The sequence below is a fragment of the Hetaerina americana genome, unplaced genomic scaffold (genome assembly GCF_022747635.1).
Source record: "Hetaerina americana unplaced genomic scaffold, ioHetAmer1.1.p SCAF_10, whole genome shotgun sequence".
NCBI classification, from domain to species: Eukaryota; Metazoa; Arthropoda; class Insecta; order Odonata; family Calopterygidae; genus Hetaerina; species Hetaerina americana.
In genome coordinates this window covers 70,185,654-70,207,335 of record NW_027286070.1, presented here as the reverse complement: position 1 = coordinate 70,207,335, position 21,682 = coordinate 70,185,654, and the positions used below count along the sequence as shown (strand labels likewise).

The 21,682-nt window shown below is 43.3% G+C and overlaps 1 protein-coding gene across 1 annotated transcript in view; it reads left to right on the top strand.

The window, feature by feature from the left end:
* Positions 1 to 18,865, top strand: part of Ino80 (chromatin-remodeling ATPase INO80) — a 196,612-nt gene extending 177,747 nt beyond the window's left edge. Inside the window, exon 30 of the mRNA XM_071598816.1 lies at positions 16,149 to 18,865. Within this exon, the coding sequence (XP_071454917.1) occupies positions 16,149 to 16,408 (260 nt within the window). The 3' untranslated portion in view covers positions 16,409 to 18,865. The remainder of the gene's footprint in view (positions 1 to 16,148) is intronic.
* The last annotated feature ends 2,817 nt before the right edge of the window (positions 18,866 to 21,682 follow it).

Sequence of the window (21,682 nt, the reverse complement as noted above, 5' to 3'; positions counted from 1 at the left end):
ATTATCTACGTAAACACGATCAGAGGGTTGAGATCATGTTAATTGTTACCCTCGCCGGGCATTAAGGGATATTGCCAATATATATGCTCTTAGCTCGGAATCCCCGTGGCTGTAAGTAACAGTGTCACGCTCTCACTATTCTTTCTTACGCCCCTCATTGGTCTTTACTCCATTATTTCTTAAAATGCCTTTCGCTCCCTAAGCACATCAACGTTGCTTGGTCCGTCGCTATTCGCGTTTTTTCTCACACGTCATTGCTGCGATGGAGCTTAAAATGATCGATCTTCGTGAAAATAAAACCGGGAGACCGAACAGAAATTTCCCTGAAAAAATTTCAATCATATCGCAGCATTTGTGCTTCCGCGGAAATCTGGAAAGGAGTTTGGCAGTGGTGGCGGTTTTATGCTTCCTTGATTACGTCTTCAATTCGCAATAAAGTTATCGTAGGAGTATTGTTTTTGTGTGTATTTTGCGTAATCGCATTAACTTCAAACTTTCTATGGTGGTTGACCTTATACTGAGACTTTGCAGTCAAGTAAGTAGCTTAAGGAAGTTTTGGTTTCACATCGGTCCAGGCTGCAAGTACACGGGCATCTGTTCCCGAACAGTGCGTGGTTGATCCCCCACAAGGTTTCTCCCTCTTTAATCACTGCTCTCTTCACCTCCCCTCCCACCCACCTCCTCCTTCCCTCATTTCCTCCTCTGCATCCTTTCCGGTGCCACCCATCTTCCCCCTCCCCTTTGGCTCCTCTCATTTTAGGCATTTTATTGTTTTTCCCACGTGCCACGTCTCGGGAACCGCAAAGCGCCTTCCCCGGCCCCTTCTCCCCAGTGCCGGCGGGAGGGAGGGGCAAGGGGGCGTGTGCTGGCTTGCGGGTTTTTTTCGTCGTTCGTGTCGTGGAGGGGGAGTGCGGGATGGGCACGGGGAGTGGTGCATTGTGGTGCTGTGGATGGATGATGTTCCCTTGTCCCTCTCTCCTGCGCCCCCCTTACCCTTCTTCCTCTCCTCTCGTTTCTATTTCGACTCTTGGTGGCCTCATCGTTTTCGCCTACTCATGCTCGGCGGATGCCACTGGGCAAAAAGTGGTTTTATTTCTTTAAGTTGATCTCTTGAAGGAGAAAGGGGATGCGGAGAATGCAGTTTCCAGCTTTCCGGGAATTGACCTTCTTCACGAATTCTCGTTGCGTTTCTAGGTAGAACGCCTGCGATTTAAGTGCGTCTGCATCTTTGCGGGCGACATTAGGTTTTTTTTGTTTTCATCGCAACTCTTGTGCATTTTTCCTGTTTTTTGTAATGATCACTCTCAAGTTCCTATCGTACCTTATTCATCTCGTCACTGTTCTTGGTGTTCCCTGTTTGGTCCGCCAATCCGATTTTAAGTTAAACAAAATCGATTTAATTTGTTAAAGCATTAATATGTGCGATGTGTATAATTTTGTATGGTTCTCAAGTTGCACGCATGTCCATTTACGCGCTGCACGTATGCCCCACGCATATCACTTCGTGTGCCGGGCCACTAATCCCAAAGAGGCCATCATTAGTACTCTCTGATCTCAACCTTTATATCTCTCTCTTCCAACCAGTTCATAAATATTGCCAATAGTTTCTATTTGTTCCCTTTTTACGGTTTCCAGAAAAGCTCCCTAGTTCCTAAAAGCTCGTTTTGAACTTGAGGTTTATGAATGTCATTCAGGGAGGTTTATGACTCCTAAAAGATTTCGAAGCGTGGACGGTTCTTCTCGGTGGAATCGGGTGTTGGGATTTATTTCTAAGAATATATTGTGCGGAAAGATGCAGTTGCTTGTCGTTGCTTCCCAGGAAAAGCCATGAGCTGGAATTCGAAAGTTGGACGCTTTACAGCAGAAAGTGTGACTTGTTTTCCCGTCACGCTGTTTGGGCAAGTCCTTTACCTACTTCTCTTCGTCTTATTTACCCCGTGGCTCCCCTTCATTGAGCACGCCGTGACAACCCTTTTTCAGTGCCCTCGTCATGTGTTCCCTTTTCCGTAAGGGGCAGAAGCGTTCCTTCCCGAGGACTAGACCAAGTCTGCCCCACGGGACATGCGGGTGGGGTCCCAGGGTCATTCTTTATGCCACAGGCCGTTCCCTTTCGACTAGGTAAATTTTCTGCCTCGCGGCAGTGTTTCTTGGAATGTGACATTAATTCAACTTTAATCCATTTACAGTGCTCGAAGTTCGTTACAAATGCGACCAAGTTTAGGCAAATCAATGGCATGCCTTGAAATTCTGTTTCTGAGTCATATTTTATGTATGCTTTGCCAATGAAGAGAAGTTTTAGAAGTGGATACTTTTCGTCTCTATGGAAAGCCTTGCGCGTGTGCTTAGCCGCTTCTGATTTGTTTCGTCGGGTCGTTTTCTGTTCGTCGATGGCCCTCTGGATGTCAGTTGTGGTCCACCCAGTCTCTCTTCATCTCTTGTCAGTAGTGATTACTATCTGCCATAATCGCATAAAGTTTCCATTGATGTAAGAACTTTAAGCTTTGCGTCCTCGGATGATATTTTTGTGGTAATTGGAGCGTTTTTCATTTATTAATCTTTTCTTCCAAACTATCAGAGTTGCCGATCTCCAACATGGTGGCTTTCGCCGTATTATTCTCGTCAATCTTGTTCTACTTTTCCTTTGCCCTCAGCTGCTTATTTTGAGCTTCATTTCTTCCGAAATGAGGTTTCGGGATGAACAATCTACTTCAGTTTCGTAATGCGAGAATTGCGAGACGTGTCGCAGTCACACACACGGCCGTTTCCCTACTGTCGGATCTTAGAAGGCCGATGAACTTGTTTTTTTTTGTGATTTCGCAAAATCAGCAGACTTATTTTCGATTTACTCGCGGACGCGCTTTTGCTAGCTTTCATTTTCGGTACAAATGAATTTTCATACTAATTTCATCGCTTTGAACCAAATTTTTTTGGTAAAAAGTATTTCAACATCTCATTAATAATGCAAAGATATGGATGAAATAATTTCTTCAAAATTAACTCCATCTGCTGAATTTAAGAGCGTGTTATTTCCTCTCAAGAACATAAACTTTATCAAATTTAATTGATAGTGATGTGAAAATTAAATCTTCGCAAAGCTTGGCCAGAAAATTGTTTATTGGTTGCGACTGCCTCTTGTGTTTTATCCTTATTTCACAACGTTGCGAAAATCTTTTCGAAATTGGCTAATGTCCCGCAACAGATGGACCGCGCTTAAAAATAAGGAGGCACGGTCTGTTTGAAGAGAATTTCGGAACATCATGACAGATTCATTCCCTCGCGGTGCATCGACTTAGCCAACTTTGGAGCAACAAGTCGAATGGGGGCGGGGGGCGTCATTTCCATTGGAATCGCGTCCTCAAAAATATTCGCGACGTTTCCTTTAGAAAGTTAATGCTCAAGAATCAGCCTTTACGGCATCCTCTGTTACCACTTCGAAGTGTTCCATGATTCGCAATTGTGCTGAAGATTTTTAAATTTCTTCATTGTGATCATAGTATTTACGGGATAATATTTTGTCAACTAAGTTCTGGTAACCCCGCATCTTTTCTTTAGATCTCGTCTGAATTTATATCATGTGGTGAATCGTATTTAAACCGTAATGATTGTTTCTGCAGAACCTATGCTTGTCAAGGGCTGTTTACCATAAATGACATTGAGCGCCTGTCAAGTAATTATCCGCACTGGACTCCATCCAAATCAACCACTTGGGAAATCACAGTGGAAATGGCAAAGAGAATGGTTTTCTTAAAATGTATTTCGTATCATTTTGGTTGTCGGTCATCTCACGGCACTGGCGGATCCGAGTGAAACTCCCGCGTACCCTATCTGGTCCACGCATTGCACCTCTAAGCAATGACATCGGTATTTCATTTCGTGGCCGAATTACTGTGCGAGATGACTTGCATATCTCGAACACTCTCAGATCTATTGCGGAAGTCAGTACCGTTGATTTTTTTACTTTTAAGGAGTTATTGCCAGTTTTTACATTTTGTGATGTTAACTGAAGGGAACAGAAGACTGATAGTTCTTATCTGTTGAGATCTCCTTAATCTCTGTGTGAGAGTGCATTCTGCTACAGCTTCCGTATTCAAGGGCGCGTCTTCCTTCCCCGTAACGTTCCATTGTGATTTACCCATGATTCCTTCGTTCTCCATGCTCCCCCCCCCCCTTTGCCGTTTCTGGAAAAATTTTTCCTTGTTCTAGCTGGAGAGTTCTCAGTTGATTCTCACGATGGGTTTCCCACTAGAGGGCCAAAAACAAGGTGTCCTGAGCCCCCGCGCACACCCTGTCTGGAGTTCGTCAACCTTCTCTTGTGTTTAAATCATTTACACTAAACCGCTGCTCCAGGGATACACGCGGGCAGGAAGGCATTCTTTTGCGTCCTGAACTACATCGGTGTTCCCGGAAGTTCTGGCGAGAATTTGGTTCAATTGCCAGTGTTCACAAGGCGATGTTTTCTTCCTAATGCCTTAAAAGACATACTATATAACTTTATGGGGGGTTGCATGCCGTAAGGCATTCTCCACGAGTTTCGCCATATCTTTCGCGGATGATGTCAGTGCCGTGAATGCCCGTCTGGTAATCGCACCTCCACAGAGCAGCCATCTTCGGTTAATTATGAGATCCCTTGGCCCTTCTCCACATTTTGATGCTCTTGGTTTATTTTGCATGTCGATTAATAATGTATTTATCCGCGACCTATTGAAAATTTTCATGAAAATGGAAAATATATCTCCCTCTGTTCAACTTTCGTATTCCAATATTATTATTGGGTGCTATAATTTTGTCTGCGCCGTATATATATATATATATATATATATATATATATATATATATATATATATATATATATATATATATATATATATACACGTAATGCTACGGTTGGTAAGTTTTCCTCAATGGTCACGAGTTGGGTAGAATTTGGGGCTAATATTTCTTAATTTAACAATATCAGTGGATGTAGAGATTTGCGTGCGTGCATGAGTGCTGCAGAGGTTTTCCTGCAGCGCTGTATTAGGTGGGTGTATTTTCTGTGCTGGTGCCTGAATGGTATGGATGCACCAGTGGAGTTTCGTTGATAGAAAGAGGCGATACTCAAGTTTTCACTCATGCATACCCAATCGAATTCTTCAATCACCCGTTAATATTCGCTTTAAACTTTGGGAGCAGCGATAGACTCATCAGCGAAGTTCCTCTCTTGTTTTCCGGCGTTTCTCGGAATTAATGTCTTCTGGAATGCTTCACGTAGATGTAAATGAAACAAGTTCCTAATATCATTCAAACAACAAATTACAATAGCCCAGCATACATTATAATGGGCTATTTGTTCATTAAGTTTTTTAAAATTTCCCTGTCAAATTATTCCGTGAGAGCAAATTTCGATTGCAGGCTTGCAGAGCATTTGTTACTCATTACGGATCCGAGGAGTGTTTTTTAAGGATAACCTCTCGTCCGTGCAAGCGCATTCATTGGGATCATTGTGGTTAATTTTTTCCGAAACACCTGCAATTAACGCTGGGAGACACCTGGCAAGCAAGGCAGCTCTCTTCTCTCATGGGTCCCAAACAGCGACTCAGTCGGAAGCAACTAACCACTTCCCTCGACCCCGGAATCATCTGTTTAGAAATCTGTTCCCCCCCCCCCCTGCAGTCTTTTGTGGTGATGTGCCAATGTAATGTCACTCCTGGTGGGTTGCTTTTTTTTCATTTCCTCACATCCCTCGGTGCTTTTTTGGTTTTCGTCCGTTTTTTTCCATTCTTTTTTTTCCGGAAGATCCAATCCGGCCGATTTAACCCATGCACCGCGAAAAGGGCACCGGATCCCTTCTTCCCTTCCACATGAAACGGCGGGCGGCGGGGGGGGGGGGGCTTGCTGGCTGCTGGAGGGAGGGCTCCCGGTGCCCACTTGCTCCCCCTGCATGCCGTTTCTCGCCTCCCCAAATTCCCTCGCCCATCCCACCGTCTCGCTTTCACTCCACGCGTGCCCCACACCCCTCTCTCCCTCCACCCTCCTACTTTTTTTACCCCGTCTAGACAGTCCAAGGTGCCAAGTCGGGCTGTTTTGCGATCTAACTCACTTCCTGCCCCCCTTTTTTTCGCCCTTCCATCCTCCCGGTCCCACCTCCCGAGACCGTCTTCCTCTCCCTTATCTCGCCTCACCTTTCTTGATAAAGCCTTCTTTCACCCGCCCGCTCCTCTCCCTCCCTCCCTCCCCCCCACCCCCTCCTCTGCCTCGCCCACTTCTCCGAATCCTTCTTTTGGCGAAGGACCCGACGGGGTGCTTGCTAAGGGCTTCTCAATTCGGGCCCTTCGTGCCCCCTCAAGCGTTTTCCAGCGATGAGCCCGCGGATTCTTGGAGATCTGTCTGCGCTCACCATCTCCTTCCTTTCGCCCTCACTCTCCCACGGGACGGGTGTCCCTCGGGATTCGATGAAGCTCCGACGAGGATCTAGCTCCATCGCACCACTTGGAGTAGTGACCAGGTTGAATAGTGTGTTGCTGGTGAAGAGGAGTCTCTGTTAAGGTAGTGGAGAGCTTATTTCCACGCGCTAGGGTTTGGAAAATTCGGTTAATTTCTCGAGAATTAAATTTTAAAATGAGTTTCTGTTGTTGGTTGGTTAATCTACTTCTACAAGAGACACTGCAAGCCGCCGCTTGGGCGTGTGGCAGGGGGTGATTCAGCACCAGGTATCCAGCATTAGACATTAAGTTCTCCTTAAATCTTAGTTACGATGTCTGCGTATGAAATAATAATTCAAATGATGTAGTTAATGAAAACTACAGGTGCACTGTGGTATCTAAGTGATTATCTTTTCTGTTCATGCGATACGAGCTACTAGTGCTATAAGAAGGGAAAAACCTAGGGTTAGGTGGTATTATGACGGCATGCTAGGCTATTCAGTATGAAAAAAAAAGAAAATGATTTTCTTCCCTAGCTTGGTCGGACATCGTTATTCTGATCCCTTATCGTTCGTGGGAAAAATGGGATCTTAAATCTCTCTGCTCTCCACTTAATCTCCCAAATTTTATTGACATGATCTCTCATACTACTTGTATAGTTATACGATGGGGCTAATAATACATTTTCAGCATCATCCCTAAAGAGACTTCCTTTCAATTTATGCGAGAGATTTAATCTGTAATTTAACCTTCGCTCCGTGAATGATTCCAACCTAGTTTTAATAATCTTGACACGCCACTCAGTTTATCATGACGAAGTTATACAAATCAGTCTCTTCTACTCTGCACGCGATCCAATTCGTCAATCAATTTAACTTCGTGAGGATCTCTTATACTAGCAAAATATTCTAAGTGAGGCCTAACCACCGAGTGATAACATTGCTCTTTGATCTTCTCTTCGCGTTTCCCCCATGAATCCTCTCCTTATCACTCTCCGAATAAATACTAATATTTTGATAAGTTGTCCACTTATTCCCTGTATGTCTTTCCCGTATGAGAGGTCGTGAATAAGGGTAATAAGAGTATTTAATCGAGTCTACACCCTCCATTTCGGTGTTCCCAATGCAGTAGGCGTTCGGGTGGGAATTGCTCTTTTCCAAAAATTCATGCTCATCATACACACTTTTTTAAGTTTAATTCTAATTGCCAAGTGTCGCACTATCGTTGTAGAGAATCAAGGTCATATTACAAAGCTGCCTTGTCCTCAGGATCACGGATATCACGGTAAACCGCTGCATCGTCGGCGAATAAACGTATCTTCCTAGAGACTACGGAGTCACTGTCGTTAGCGTAAAGTGGGCATAAAAGAGTTCCGATGGCACCTCCCTGATGAACATTTGAAGTAATTTACACTGCATTCGAGCTAACTCTATCTATGATCACTCTTTGCATCCGCCAATTCAAAAAGTCTATAATGCAACCCAGGATATTTTTATCTCTGCCATATGCTTGTAGCTTTGTGAGTTTCTTACTATGAGACACTGTGTGGAAGTTTTTTTTCAGTCTAGGAAAACTGCGTCTCCTGGAACATTATTTTCTCCCAAACCAAAAATATCGCGAGCAAAAAGCGCGAGGTGTCTCGCAGGATCTACCCTTTCGGAAGCTGGGGGCCGGTTTTTCATCAATATCCCTCTCTCTTGACTCTTTGACCATGTTGTTGCCTCATTACCGAAGTAAAAATTATGCAGTTATGTTCCATAATCTTGATTTTTATGGATGTGAAGGATATTGCTCTGTAATTCCTCGGTTCTCTCTCTCTCCGCGTTTGAATATTTACGATAGCCGTTTTCCAGTCCCTGAAAACCTTTGATTTATTAAGACTTCATAAATGTGATTTCTTATACGGTACGATTTGCGACGCTAGTTCCTTAAATATGTGAGGTGATATTTTGATCGGGCCCGGAGGATTTGTTGGATTTAATGTTTTTCAGGTAACCATTATGTAAAATTACATTGTCACTCGTGCAAGTTTACGTGATTATTTAATATTTTAGCTGAATACATGAATTTAACAATGCGGTACCGAAAATCTGCTTCTACAAACCACCAATAGGTGATCTGTAGCCGTGTCAAGCCAACCACGGAATTGATCACCTCTGTTGGTGTCGAGGATTTTATTGGGCCACAATTTATTCACCTCCCTTCAGGTCGGGCTAGATTCCGACTTATTCTCTGTAGAAATGACACTAATGAACTACTCATAATGGATATATCTAGTTATGATACCGACTTCATACCGACCATCTTCCGCAGTGGTTTGGAATTTGAGTGAAGGAATGCTAAAAATATCAATTATATTTTTGTGAAATATGGGTAGTACTCCGCCCACTTTGGCTATGGTGTTCATTGTTGTCTGTAACAGAAATAGCATAGGAAATAAGCCAAAAATTTAAATTGTATTTTATTATGAGGCATCTCTACACCGTACGTGTCTCGTTTTGATTCATGATAGTATATCGTATTGCGTTCCGGTGCGTAAATTAAGCGCTTTTCATTTTAATGATGTAACGTTACATTGGCCGTTTGCCTTGTCCATTGATTCGTGAAGGGGAAACTTTGAGCAGCGTTGAAAACAGATTCTCTGTCTATAGTTCCTCATGAGTTGTGTGCGTCAATTATGGCATTTTCTTGTTGCCGTTCGCCGTTCTTTTCCTTAATTACTCTCTAACTCTCTTTTGGCCATCGGGAAGGGTTATCATTGTATCAGCTCTCGTTTCAGTGGACAGCCATACCAATTAGTGTTCTAATTTGTGATAATTCTGTTTTCTTATCTACTCCTCGCACCAGAAAACCACTTCCTCACTGCTCACTCTTCTGGTGTATTTTATTCTACTGATTTAAAAAGATTTTGGGCGTGGGGGACGAAATGGCTCCGATAAGAAATTCGTAGCAATGTGAGCACATGCCTAAGGAAATACGTTTTCAATGACTTAATTGTATAGATTTGTTAAAATTGTCAATGGAGAATATTCTACGTACGCACGTGCATGCTTTGCAACGGAATGCTATTTTATTTGCACTTGAGCGCATGAAGAGAGCACATCATTTGTTACTCCTTGCTGTCCATATTATTTGCTGCTGTTTCCTCAGGAAGTGTCCTACGAAATGGCCTGATATATAAGCCCCAACTGCTAATCCGGATTTAATTGGTTTGCTGTATGTTTGAAATGTGGGCTAAACGTCTTATTTTTGCCTGCCTAGCGTTCTGTCCATTTCAATTGAAGTTGTGTCTTTTTCGAGAGTAACGCCTTAGGGTAACATGTGCCTATTCCGTCGACTTATCCAAGAATCTCTTCAGTCTGCGAATGTTATCAGCATTTTATTATACGAGGTTAGGCTGTTAACTAATGCACACAAGCAAGAGCACAAAAAAATGACCTCAAGAAGCACTCCTGGTGGCATGTGGAAGTAACATTCCCCCTCAACACGCAGGCGCAGGTTTGAGGTCGTTTCATTCATCCAGTGTATTTTGAGAAGTGGAAGTATGGAGGCGTTTTGAGGGGGGAATGTTACTTCCACATGCCACCAGGAGTGCTTCTGAAGGTCATTTTGTTGGTGGCCTACAAGAATGTGTGCATTTGTTTTCAGCCTACCCTTTAGGTAACACATTTTCGTGAGCACAAGGAGGTATGTCCCTGTGCTGCTGTGGGCATGACGTGAAACGATCCAATCGAAGAGGGATTGAAAATAGATCCCTATTAAAGATTCGTTTTTTACGGCTCACCTTAGGGTTTTAGCCTACTGCGTGAAGCCCACGGTTCCGTTGCATACGTTCGACCGGAATGGAGATAACGTATGCATGTACTAGTCTCACGATGAGTGAGCATTTTGGTCGCAATCGAAAAGTAGTCGTGGCGAAGGGAATGTATGAGACCGTGTCTTTTTCCGCGAGGGTTTCGCTTCTCTCTCTTTCTGCGACTTCCTAGCAACCGTTGCCCTCGGCCCTCGCCCTCCCCCGCTCGCTCTCTTGCCTCTTTGCGCAATCACTCGTGATTTTTGGTTTTCCTTGTGCCTCACTTACTTCCTCTGCCATTCCGTTTACCCTTTTTCCTGCAAGGTGAAAGAACTGTTGTTGCCGAAAGATCGACTGGACGGGGGCGCCCCCTATCTCGTGACCCCCCACTCTCGTTGCCCAATCACTTGGGCCACCTACGTGAGGCCTCTTCCTGAGCGAAATGCGGGAAAGCGTGGCGTCCTTAGGGCCGATGACAACTTCATGATTCACCGACTCCTTGATTATGTTCAGCCCTCCTTAATCAGTACCGTATCAACGGTCTCATTTTTATTTAGTGGTGAATTTACGTGTCTGATTTCCTGTCCGGGAGCCGATCGGTCTTGTTTCTATCATATGGTTGCAAAAGGGCAGGAAACGTTCATCTGAATGAGGACGACTGGATGAAGGATCCAGGTTTATGTAGAGGAAGATGTTTTAATTCTGCGCCACCTTGCGCGATTTCTTAAACTAGTGATTTTCGTTTTTCAAATTGAATTCGTAATGGGCATCGTTTTAGCAGTATGCTCGGCGATTGCCATTGGTCGGAGCAAGTCTCAAGGGCAAAGAGTGTATAGTTATATAAGATTCTGATGGAAAGATTGCTAACGGTTGAACTGTTGATATCCCTAAACTTGCCATCCAGATTTGAGTTACTTGTTTGAATTTCGGAATTTTTATGATATTGTACTGTTCCAAAAAGCCGTCCTTGGTCATTAATGACTCCTATATTCATCGTAATTAACTTCTATCAGTAATTGGTCATAATGGGCAATAGCTATATCTAGGTCATTGGGTTGATTGGCATTTTGTTGGCCATCGGCGTGACCATTTGGCTTATGATTAAGGATAATGTTCATCGGTGGGACGCAAACCATTTTCGAATCTGGAAATATTCAGCCATCTTACGTTGGTTGTTGGTGGAGCGAGGTCATTTATTATTAGCATGTCTACTGGGTTGGGGTAGGTTTTTGATGGACCGTGACGCTACGCACTGCTACTCATTCTTTAGATCTGCGCACTTTCTACCTCCCTTAATTTAATCCAAAATGTCTGTCCATTTCCTCCCCTTCTACCTTCCCAGCATTCTCCCTTCATTTACCTTCTCCAGCATCCCATTGCCTCTCAGTATCTTTGGCAACCACTTCTCCCGCCCGCTTCCAATTCCCCCATCAAAGGTCTCTCTATTCACCTACTACTAACTAGAACTACCTACCTAGAACTTCATTGTATATTTTTCTTTCAATTTTATTTATTCCACTCTCCTCTACACCCGCATCTTCAAAGCCTCCTATCCACCTTTTGAAACTGCCAAGTTTCCGAGACGTATACAACTACGCTACACGTAAGTTTCCACTAGTCTTTTCTTCATATCTTTTGTTAATGTACTTGCCATTGACTCCCGACCCTTTGTAGAGACTTCTTTACCTGACGCAAATCTTCTCATAATGCCGACACCACTCTGGCCTCACTCATTCAAAGCACTTGTTAAGTAGTTGAACTGCTTTCGGGTATTTTAAATGGTATATAGACGGTTCACGGAGCCTAAATGGAGTTGGTGTATGTGTACCGTTTAAGCAGTAACCCCATTTGGAGGTGTCGTCCGGGCCAATCAGTTATGTGTGACGGGCCCCTGAAGTGATGATCTCTGCGAAATTCGTGAAATAAGTAAACATTCTTGTTTTGAAAATGTTTCCTCTAACACCTTTGAATGAAAATTGCCCCGGGTATGATATACGCTGTCTGTTCGATCGTGCTTTACCGAATCTAGGTGCATTCTAATGTTTGTAACGTGATGCATATTATTTACTCCGACTTTGAATGACCTGCGTACACATACTCTTGCATATTAAGTGAATCATTTGTTATTCATCTCGTTTGTCTGCGAAGCTGAGGTCACTGAGCGAGTGACATCATAGCCCTCCCACCAGTGGCAGCTAGCTAATTAGCCGACGTCTGGCAAGGACTTTTCATTGGAGATGTGGCCTCTAGTGGGGAATCGCCTGTGCAAAAGACCAAAATATATTAGTTTAGATGAAGTCAGTTACACCGTGATGACTTGATGCTCAGGATAGCCCATCGCTAACTTTATGCAAGTATGTGATATGACTTATGTTTATGTGAATGTAGGTATGTTAGTGTTTGCCTTAAAAGATTGCTGAGGACTTATTAAGGAGATACTAGAACGATAGTCATAATATAATGTTCGAAATGGTGGTCTTAATTAAATACGCAACTTCATATTCATCTAAATTACAAAGAGTTTGACTCCCAACTTTGTTTTGGCTTTTGACCACCAGCATATCCCCCAAAGTCGCATATCGGCGCGTAGAAAGGTTAAGCTGTCAGAAAAAAAATTAAATGTACCCGACTCTCTTCTGTCGCTTTAGTGGAATAAATGGAGTTTTAACGAACGATAGACATTTCACTTGCTTGGTTATTTGTCACGCAGTCATCTTAAGGAGCTCAATTCAAGCCTCACACTCGCTCCGTACGAATGAATAGATAGTGATATAGCGGGAATTCGTTTTTTCATTATGGCTTATTAACATACAATGGGTTGAGTAAAACATGTTGGCCACAGTAAATATTTGACTGCAATTGATTTCCGCGCACATATTTAAAGTTTTAGGGTGCTATCAAGACACTTAGCCTATGATCGCAATCAATAACAGATGAAAAGATCATTGTCTCTGATACATTCCTCAAAGGCCTAATTAGTTATCCAATTCCCCGTGCCCCGTATTGTGAAGCAATAAAGTCGTCTTGAGCATGTGTTTCAAGTGCATAGGTTATCCTAAAATAATTCAATATGATACCTTTACTTGCTTCTAAGTGTAATTAAGAAAATGCATCATATGATCATTCAAGGGCCGCCCGTTTTGTTAAAAAATGCTATGGTAATACGAAAAGCGTCCCTGAAATACTTGTGGGGTTGGGTTGGGAATCATTGGAAGAAATACCATTCAATGCTAGGTTGAACTTACTAAATAAATTCAGGTCCGCATGTTTCAGCACCGAGATGTCGCAAATTATTCGCACTCCAATATTCATTGGTCGCTTTGATAATGAATATATAATTCGGGAAATAGATGTCAGAACTAGCAGACTCGAGGACTCCTCCTCCTTCTCATGGACAATACGGGATAGCAAGTGTTGGGTTATCGATAGCAAAAATCCCAAGTGCCCCCGTTCCATTGTTGATCCGAGAGATCCGGAGGCACCTCCCTTTCCGTTATACAAATCTCGATCGACTGACCTATTCAGGCGTCGTCCCTCCTATATATCCACCCGAACCCCGAATCCGAGGCCGAGCGGGCATAGGGAGGTAGGACGGTCCGAGAAGGACGGTCGGCCGGATTTAGTTCGGAAGGGACATACCTCCAGGTCACGTTCCGTGACAATTCCTTTATTAGTTGTACATACAAGGTTATTACAATTTGGTTGGAAAATACTGCTCCCCGGCCACGGGAGAAGCTATGAACAACAGCCATATTATCCACAAAAACATTAATGGCCGTGTCTGGCTCCGCTACACTTACGGCGTGGTGCGCCGCCATGATGGCGGCCAATGCCTCGGCTTCCACTATCGGGGTTTCTTGCTCGAGGGCCCAAATTTCCGTGGATTTCAACATAGGTATGGTCCAAGCCACCTGCCACGGGGTGGCATCACTATATACATCGAGAATATATCTGTAATTTATAAATTCCCGTGGTTGGTGCCAGATTCCTTCATCCCATAGACGGGACAACCACGTGGTGTCGCGTTGCGCTGTCTGAGTGATCAGGAACAACGGTAGACGAAGTACATAGACACACCAAGAGATAAATCCCGCTGCCTTGGGGATGTCGCGGGTGCGGATGCGTTTAACCACGTTTTTAATATAACAAATCCGTCTTAATGAGTAACGCGTGAGTTTAAGGGTCATGTCGACTGTATCTATTTTAACACCTAAATACTTAATTCTCGTTGTCGTCACAGTGAGTGAAGTTTGTTCCGAAACTGCTCAACTTTGACCAGAAGAACCTTCGCATGAACATCGCTCAAGGGCTTTTGAATGACGTCAATAATGATCCTGACTTGCTCAAAAGGATCATAACTGGGGACGAATCATGGGCGTATGGCTATGACATCGAAACCAAAGCCCAATCGCCCCAATGAAAGAACCCAGGAGAACAACAACACCGAAAAGAGCGCACCAAGTTCGATTAAATGTCAAGGTTTTGCTCACTGTTTTCTTCCATTACCGGGGTGTAGTGCATCAGGAGTCCTTGCCACGTGGTCGCACGGTCAATGAGGAGAATAACCTTGAAGTTTTGCGCCGTTCACGAGAAGCAATACGTATAAAACACCCGGAATCGTGGAAAAGCAAATCATGGCTTTTGCACCACGATAATGCGCCTCCTCACTCATCTTTGCTTGTGAGAGATTTTTTGACCAAAAACAACATCACAGTCATGCCTCAGCCACCATATTCACCGGATTTGACCCCCGGCGACTTTATCCTGGTCCCGAAACTGATGTGACCTATGAAAGGATGGAAATTTGCAACGATTGAGGAGATATAGACCGCGTCCCTGGAAGATTTAAAATATATATATACCAAAAAGTGCATATCAGAAATGCTTCGAGGTTTGGAAAAAGCGTTGGCGGGGATCGAGATGGTGCGGGGGCTAGCGTACTGGCTTCCCACCCAGAGGGCCCGGGTTCAAATCCCGGCGGTGTTGAATTTTTTTCAGAGGTATCTCGATCCCTGCTTGAGGTGCTTTGTGGAGGGCACTTTGAGTGAGTACGCCGTCCGTCGGATGGGACGTTAAGCTGCGGACCCCTTGGCGCCTTTCGTTAAGAGTAGGCTAATGCCGACGCCGGGTTTCTCTCCCCCCTTTATCCTTTCCTATCCATCCCCTATGGCGCAAATGACCTCAGCTGTCGGTCGCCTCCCCTCAAAACTACTACTACCAAAAGCGTTGGCACGAGGGTAACATATCTGGGGGGGGGGGGATAACTTTGAAGGGGACAACTTGGATGTTGAAGAATGAATAAATATTTTTTCATAAAAATATATGGTCACCTTACTCTTTGAAAACACCTCGTATTTTTTGATTGCCATATTCTTTTTTTTTATCCCAGATGGTGGAAGGTCCTTGCAATTTCCTCGCATGCATTTGATTATGATAGTAGTCGTTCTCACTTAGGGTAGATGCCTGGCTGCTGGTCATTGGTTTTTTTTTCCTTGGGAATTTTAAATTTGTGCATTTTTAATTGTTGTTTATTTTTTCACAAAGCTTGTCCAATCTAAATGCCTAAGTTTTGGAATTTAGTTTTATTTTCCTCTTTGAATTGGGGAAATAAATATTCAAATTGGCAACACTTTGATGCAATTATAAAGAATAACATTGTGTCAGAATTACTTTTTAATTTGTTTTGTCATTTATATAATTCGTCTTGCTGATGCCTTGCTGAATCAATTTATTTTGTTTTCATTTCGTTTGTAGTGTATTTGATTATTCATGTTTTTTCGACTCGTAATGTGTATATCAAATGCATGAGTAATGTTGTAACAGAGAAATTGACCTTTGGAAAGCAAATATTTTGCCCATCAGCTTTTGCCGCTGAAATGCATTTCTTTTCCCAGCGGAAAATGACTTGTGAGTGTCATCATCTTTGAATCTTCTCTCTTTTACGCTCTCCGCAGGTTCATCGCCGCCCGCGGTCATGTCGCCATCTTCGGGGATGAGCGGTGGGATCCCCGTGAAACGCGGGCCGGGACGCCCACGACTCCACCCGGTCGGTCCAGGACACACGGGAAGTCGAGGGTCGAGGCCCGGACGTCGTCGTGGCCCGGGCCACCACCGTCCGCTCCCCGTCCCACTGGGTGCGTCCCCTGCCACACCTCCCCACCCAGACCCCCACCGCCCTTTTGGGTTTTACACGCAGAACCCGACGGCGGAATGAGCTGTCCACCATCCTCACACACACACATCCCCGCCCGTCGATCCTTGGGAGGGAAGCCCGCTCGTGTCCCGATGCTGCCCCGCGTCACACGGCGCCGCGACTCCCGCCCCCGGCACCTCAACCGCGCACCCGCCCTTCGTCCCAGAATGGCGTAGTCGTCGTCGCGGGCGAGCCGACTTGCCTCGATGGTGAAAGTGCTCCTCCTCTCGGGGCTGTGGCCCCCTCGCCAACCGTTTGGGAAACGGTAGTGAAGCGTGTGTTGCGTTACGACACGTCACCAGCCCCCAGACTCCCACGCCCCCTCGTCCCTCCCCCTCCCGTCCGTATGAAGTGAACTACCACTGTCTGACTCTTCTGTCCAAGAATTGTGGCGATCATACCCCAATCCACTGCTCATGCGCATGTTTCGTGAGGTTGTTGTTGTTAATTCAATGAGGTGGATCTCGGGTGCGGTTTATCGCTCCCTTTTCTTCCTCATGAATGGGTCATTGAGGTGTAAATTACTGTACAGCGAGAGGGCGCCCTTTATTTGAAATGCTGAGCGTCTGTGAATATGCGTGGGCCATTTTCTATTCACCCAGTCTACAATTCTACGTTGCCCCTTTTCTATTTTAAAACCCAGGTAGCTGCTTGACATGTAAGGCCTTGAAACGTGATCCTCAGAGGGATTGCTTTAGCGTGAGTGTTGGAGAAAACCAAGGCTACCCCTCTCCTAATTTGCGTTCTCACTTAATGCAATTCTGCGGAGGATATTTAGAAAATTTATGCATATCGCCGTTTTGTGATTTATTTATTGGTTCTTGTTTGTTGTTGCGTTCGAAAATGGTTAAAAGCGGTCTCTTTTCGGCGAGTGGTCAAACAATCTTAATGGTCTCCAATCATTCGGCTGTGCTGGCTGGTACAAATTGAATGAATGGCATTATCTTGTGGTAAAATGCACTTTTAAAAGCCTGCAATTATTTTAATGGTGAGAGCTATGAAATGTTATTGACGTGGAAAAGGAATAGGGCCAATTTAATATTTAAATTATGAATGAATTTTTAGGAAAATGTGGAAAAAGGAGTTATTGTTGCCAGTGCATCAAGTAATACATTTTTGGAGCCTCGTCGATTTTAAGGGTGTTAAATCTCCAAATTTATCCTCGTCGTTCTTCCAGTTGGTCTCGATTAGTCATTTGTGCGCTATTATGTATACATACACTTGTGCCCTGCGTTGTCGGACTGATAGAAATATGACGCCATTGATTATACTGACTGCAATGAATGACTATGGGAAGTGGTATTTTGAAAATGGAATGAAATGTGATTAGCGACTGATTATTTTCAAAAATTCATTATGTGATGACTTTATTGTGATGTTCAATTTTGTTTCTTTGTAATTTTTTTAAATGAAGGGATGTAGCAACACAATTGTGAAGCCCTCGCTGTACGAATTCTAAGTGGCTGAAATGTTTCAGTTTTTCATTTCTTCTTGTTTTAAGCTTATGTAATTCTATGATCCATCAGTTGTTCCAAACCCATGGCTTTTAATATGCAAGCAAACAATCGTTTCCAATTCTTTGAATTGAGGCAGTAATTGTGTACCCTATTATTTTCATGTTTGAGCATGAAATATCCTTATTCATTTAAATATTAAACTTGCGTTCCTGTTCTGGGTCGATTTAAATCTGGCGTGTTTTTGTACTTAAAATGACCACTTAAAGAAAGTAAGCCCTATGTAAGGTTTTTATCAACTTGAAAGGTGCGCTGTTTATTATTAAAACTTTGATGTTTAACACTTTTCCTTTCGTTTTTAGTCGTTAGAATGCATGCTCGAAATCATCCCGATTGATTTTTTTTCCACCAAGTATTACCAGTTTTATAAATATGGATAAAAACTATGGTAAGCTTCTTAATTATTAGAAATACGTATGTTGTGACACACTTCACGTGACCACTGCAGATGCCGGCACAATGCCATTAACCCATGTAGATGTCTTTAGTGACGATTCAATGTTTTCGAATTTTCACGTATTTAGATATTTTTCAGCGAACATTGGTACCCATCAAAACCTTGGGTAGATAACTGCTCAAAGAAAGTGCGTGTGTGAGTTTTGTACGTGTGTGTAATCGACTGTTGGCTTCCTATCGACGAAGAGGAATTATCTGTAAATATTTCTTTTGGCTTTTGCTGTATGGATCGTTCTACATTTTAGCCCCCTGGCATGATTGCCTTTGGTTTCATTTGCCACAGGTAGAATCAATATTTCATTTACTTCCAGGTAAAAATCACGAACTATCATCCTGCAGAATGAAGACGAGTGAGAGTGAATTTGTCTGTGTGCGCGCCTCTCTTCTAAATGAAATGTATTACTAGGTTGTCACAGAATTAATTTGGTCAATAAAATAGAAACTGATCGGATTGTTCCCCATCTTATGCATTCGTTTTATTTTTATCTTATGGTTTTACTTTGGAATAACGAAGACTATCACTGAACCTCGCTACGTTGTTCGGTAAGTTTCCGATTTTGGCTGCAAATAAATAATTTATGATTTAATTTGTACGTAGGTTTTACTTCTCTGGAACCCTGAAATATTGTCAAAATATGAATTGAAATTTCTACCCTGAACCTCTAAATGTGTGAGGGCGGATTGAGAAGCTACTCCAGCGGAGCTTAAAGTGAGAACCTGAAGATTTAATGTATATATTTCTTGTTGTAAACAACGAGGCTTAATTTTTCTTCTGCGAGAGTACTTAGTTTATATGACAAGTCGTCTGAATTAATAATGCCTAACTTATTACTGCTGTTAATTTGATGATGATCATGGGACTTTAATTTGTACCCTTATTTATTTACGGCACATTACTTTGATTCTTCATATCGCATTCACCGTAATTTTTAACATAAAATTTTTAAGGTGGAGAGAAATGACATTTGACACTTGTCATTTCCACTATACTATGTATATTTATCACCCGACCCAGATTTCCTTACTTTGTGCCATCTTCGGGTGGAAATTACCAACGACCTTCTTCTCTTTTTTAAAACCGATTTGATGGTTTTTGGAATAAAGGGCTTAACGAGTCACGCACGCTGACTCTATTGACAGCCTGCTCAAGATTTCTCGGCCAAAATATACGAAGACAAGTTGTGTGTGCGAATAAATACTGTAAGTAGCGTATAAATTGGCGGGATCACTGCTAATACTTAAAAGTGTACAACTGCATGTACGCAATGCCCCGCAAACCGCCGCAAGTGTGTGCGGCGGGGGGGGGGGTTAGGACACAACCCGTTAAAAAGAATAAAACCTCATGGAAAACGAGCCTAAGAATGCCAATTCACTCCATATTCATGCAAAAACATGTACTAGCATCTAGCATACCCATGCACCTACGAATGTACCAAGTCAGCGCAGGGTCTTGCCTTTGATTGTAATTAGAATTCTATATATTATTTATATTTTGACTTTGATTTCTTTCTAAAATGATTTCTGATTGTCCGAGGAAAGAACAAATATTTGTATGTATCTGAACTATAGTCTATCCTCATTGTCTTATCTTTGAGGTCTGTCCTGCTTAATAGTGTGGGGCCTATAATAATTCCTTTAGTGCCATTGTCAAACTCCTTTGTTCTGAAAATTTCTAGAAGATTCAGTCTGGCTTTTTCTCGTCGCATCTGAAGCAGCTCCCAGCCTAATTCCTCTGAAATAATTGTCACACTAGTCTACTAATCGTAACAATATTTGACGGTAGAATGAAAAACAATGCCGTTGTACAGGCAGTACAACAGGAAGTACCTGTATGATGTCGTCTGCGTATTTAAGAAAATGGGGACTAATTAAAGATAGAAAACTCGCAAATGATCTTTGTACAAAAAGTTGTTTGTCACGTGTGTGTGTGTGTGTGTGTGTGTGCAATGCCCATTCAGATTGTGTTGGTCTTTGTTGAATGAGAAGATTCGAGAACAACTATTCTTAAACATGGCTTCCAGGAATGATGTTACCGTTAAGCCTTGTCGGTTTTTTAGAGTATTGGAAATCACGAATTGAGTCACTTGAAACACAGGTGCGGGACTACAAGCGCACTCGGGAGCGGGACGGGTCGGAGATGCCTTGCGGTGGGGCGCTGCCTAGTTGCGGCAAGGAGTGAAATGTACGTCGGTATTTGTAGGAGGCGCTTGGCGTGAGTTTAGACGAGATGCGTCGACGGGCCGCGATACATCGCCAGGAAAGAGCGAAATCCTCGTGATCTTGGCTAGAGTTGTTCAAAATGCATTTCCTCTCTGGTTCGTGCAAGGCATGGTGCGATTTCATTCTGGATGTGTCCAATGGATGCTTCGGAAATGAAATTTTTCTGGGTTTTCTCGACGGAAGTTTTTTTTATGTATGGAAAGGGTCGTTTGTGGTCAAACTCTCTCGGAAATCACTCTCGTCGAAGGAACGGTGGGATAATTAGTTATATTTCCGCTCGTGAAGGACACTCCGGGAGCAGTTCTGCAATGCCTCTGTTTTTCGTGGCACCATAATTCTCGCCTTTCCCTGGAGGCGAAGGAGGAGAGGATGCGGGCGTGCCGTGGTTTCCCGTGATATCGTCGGGAATGGATGCCGATGGAATGGCGACTACAATCACCGTAGTAACGCCGTAAGATGACATGCGATCGCACTTGACGGTCAACGCTCCGTTCCCTGCTCATCCCTTAGTGCTCGTGTACGGATTGAATGAAATTGTCTCGTGACACATGGACATGCAAATGTAATAAATATAAAACATTTAAATACTGATGTTTGATGGGAGGTGCCAAGTTGTATACTCCACTTTAAATCATTTGGTGGTTGGACTGAACGGGAAAGATAGGATAATTTTGTCGCAGTTTTCCCACTCCTTAGGGAAGGTGCCACGGGGACAACACACTAACGCATCATATTCTATATGTACGATGACGGCCGCGACTCAAGTAAAGTGAGAATATGAAATTTTCGCTCCCTCGGATGCCATTCAGGGCCCTCGACATATCAGGATATCAGTTAACGAGCCATTGTAGTTGCAATAGTACTCCAGTCAATCACTTATTCGCAAATTGCATGTTTTTTTAAATGGCAAATGAAGTATGACTAGTTTCAGTTGAGTACCCAGGCTTCCGTCGGTAACAAAAAGTGACACAAAAACAGCTCAGACGAATAAACTGAAGGAAAATAACGCAGATCATAAGAACGTGATTGATACCTAAGATGAGTAACTCTTAGCGCTTAAGCAATTGTGTTTTGGGCTTTTTCATTGAATATTTTTTTAAGTTCT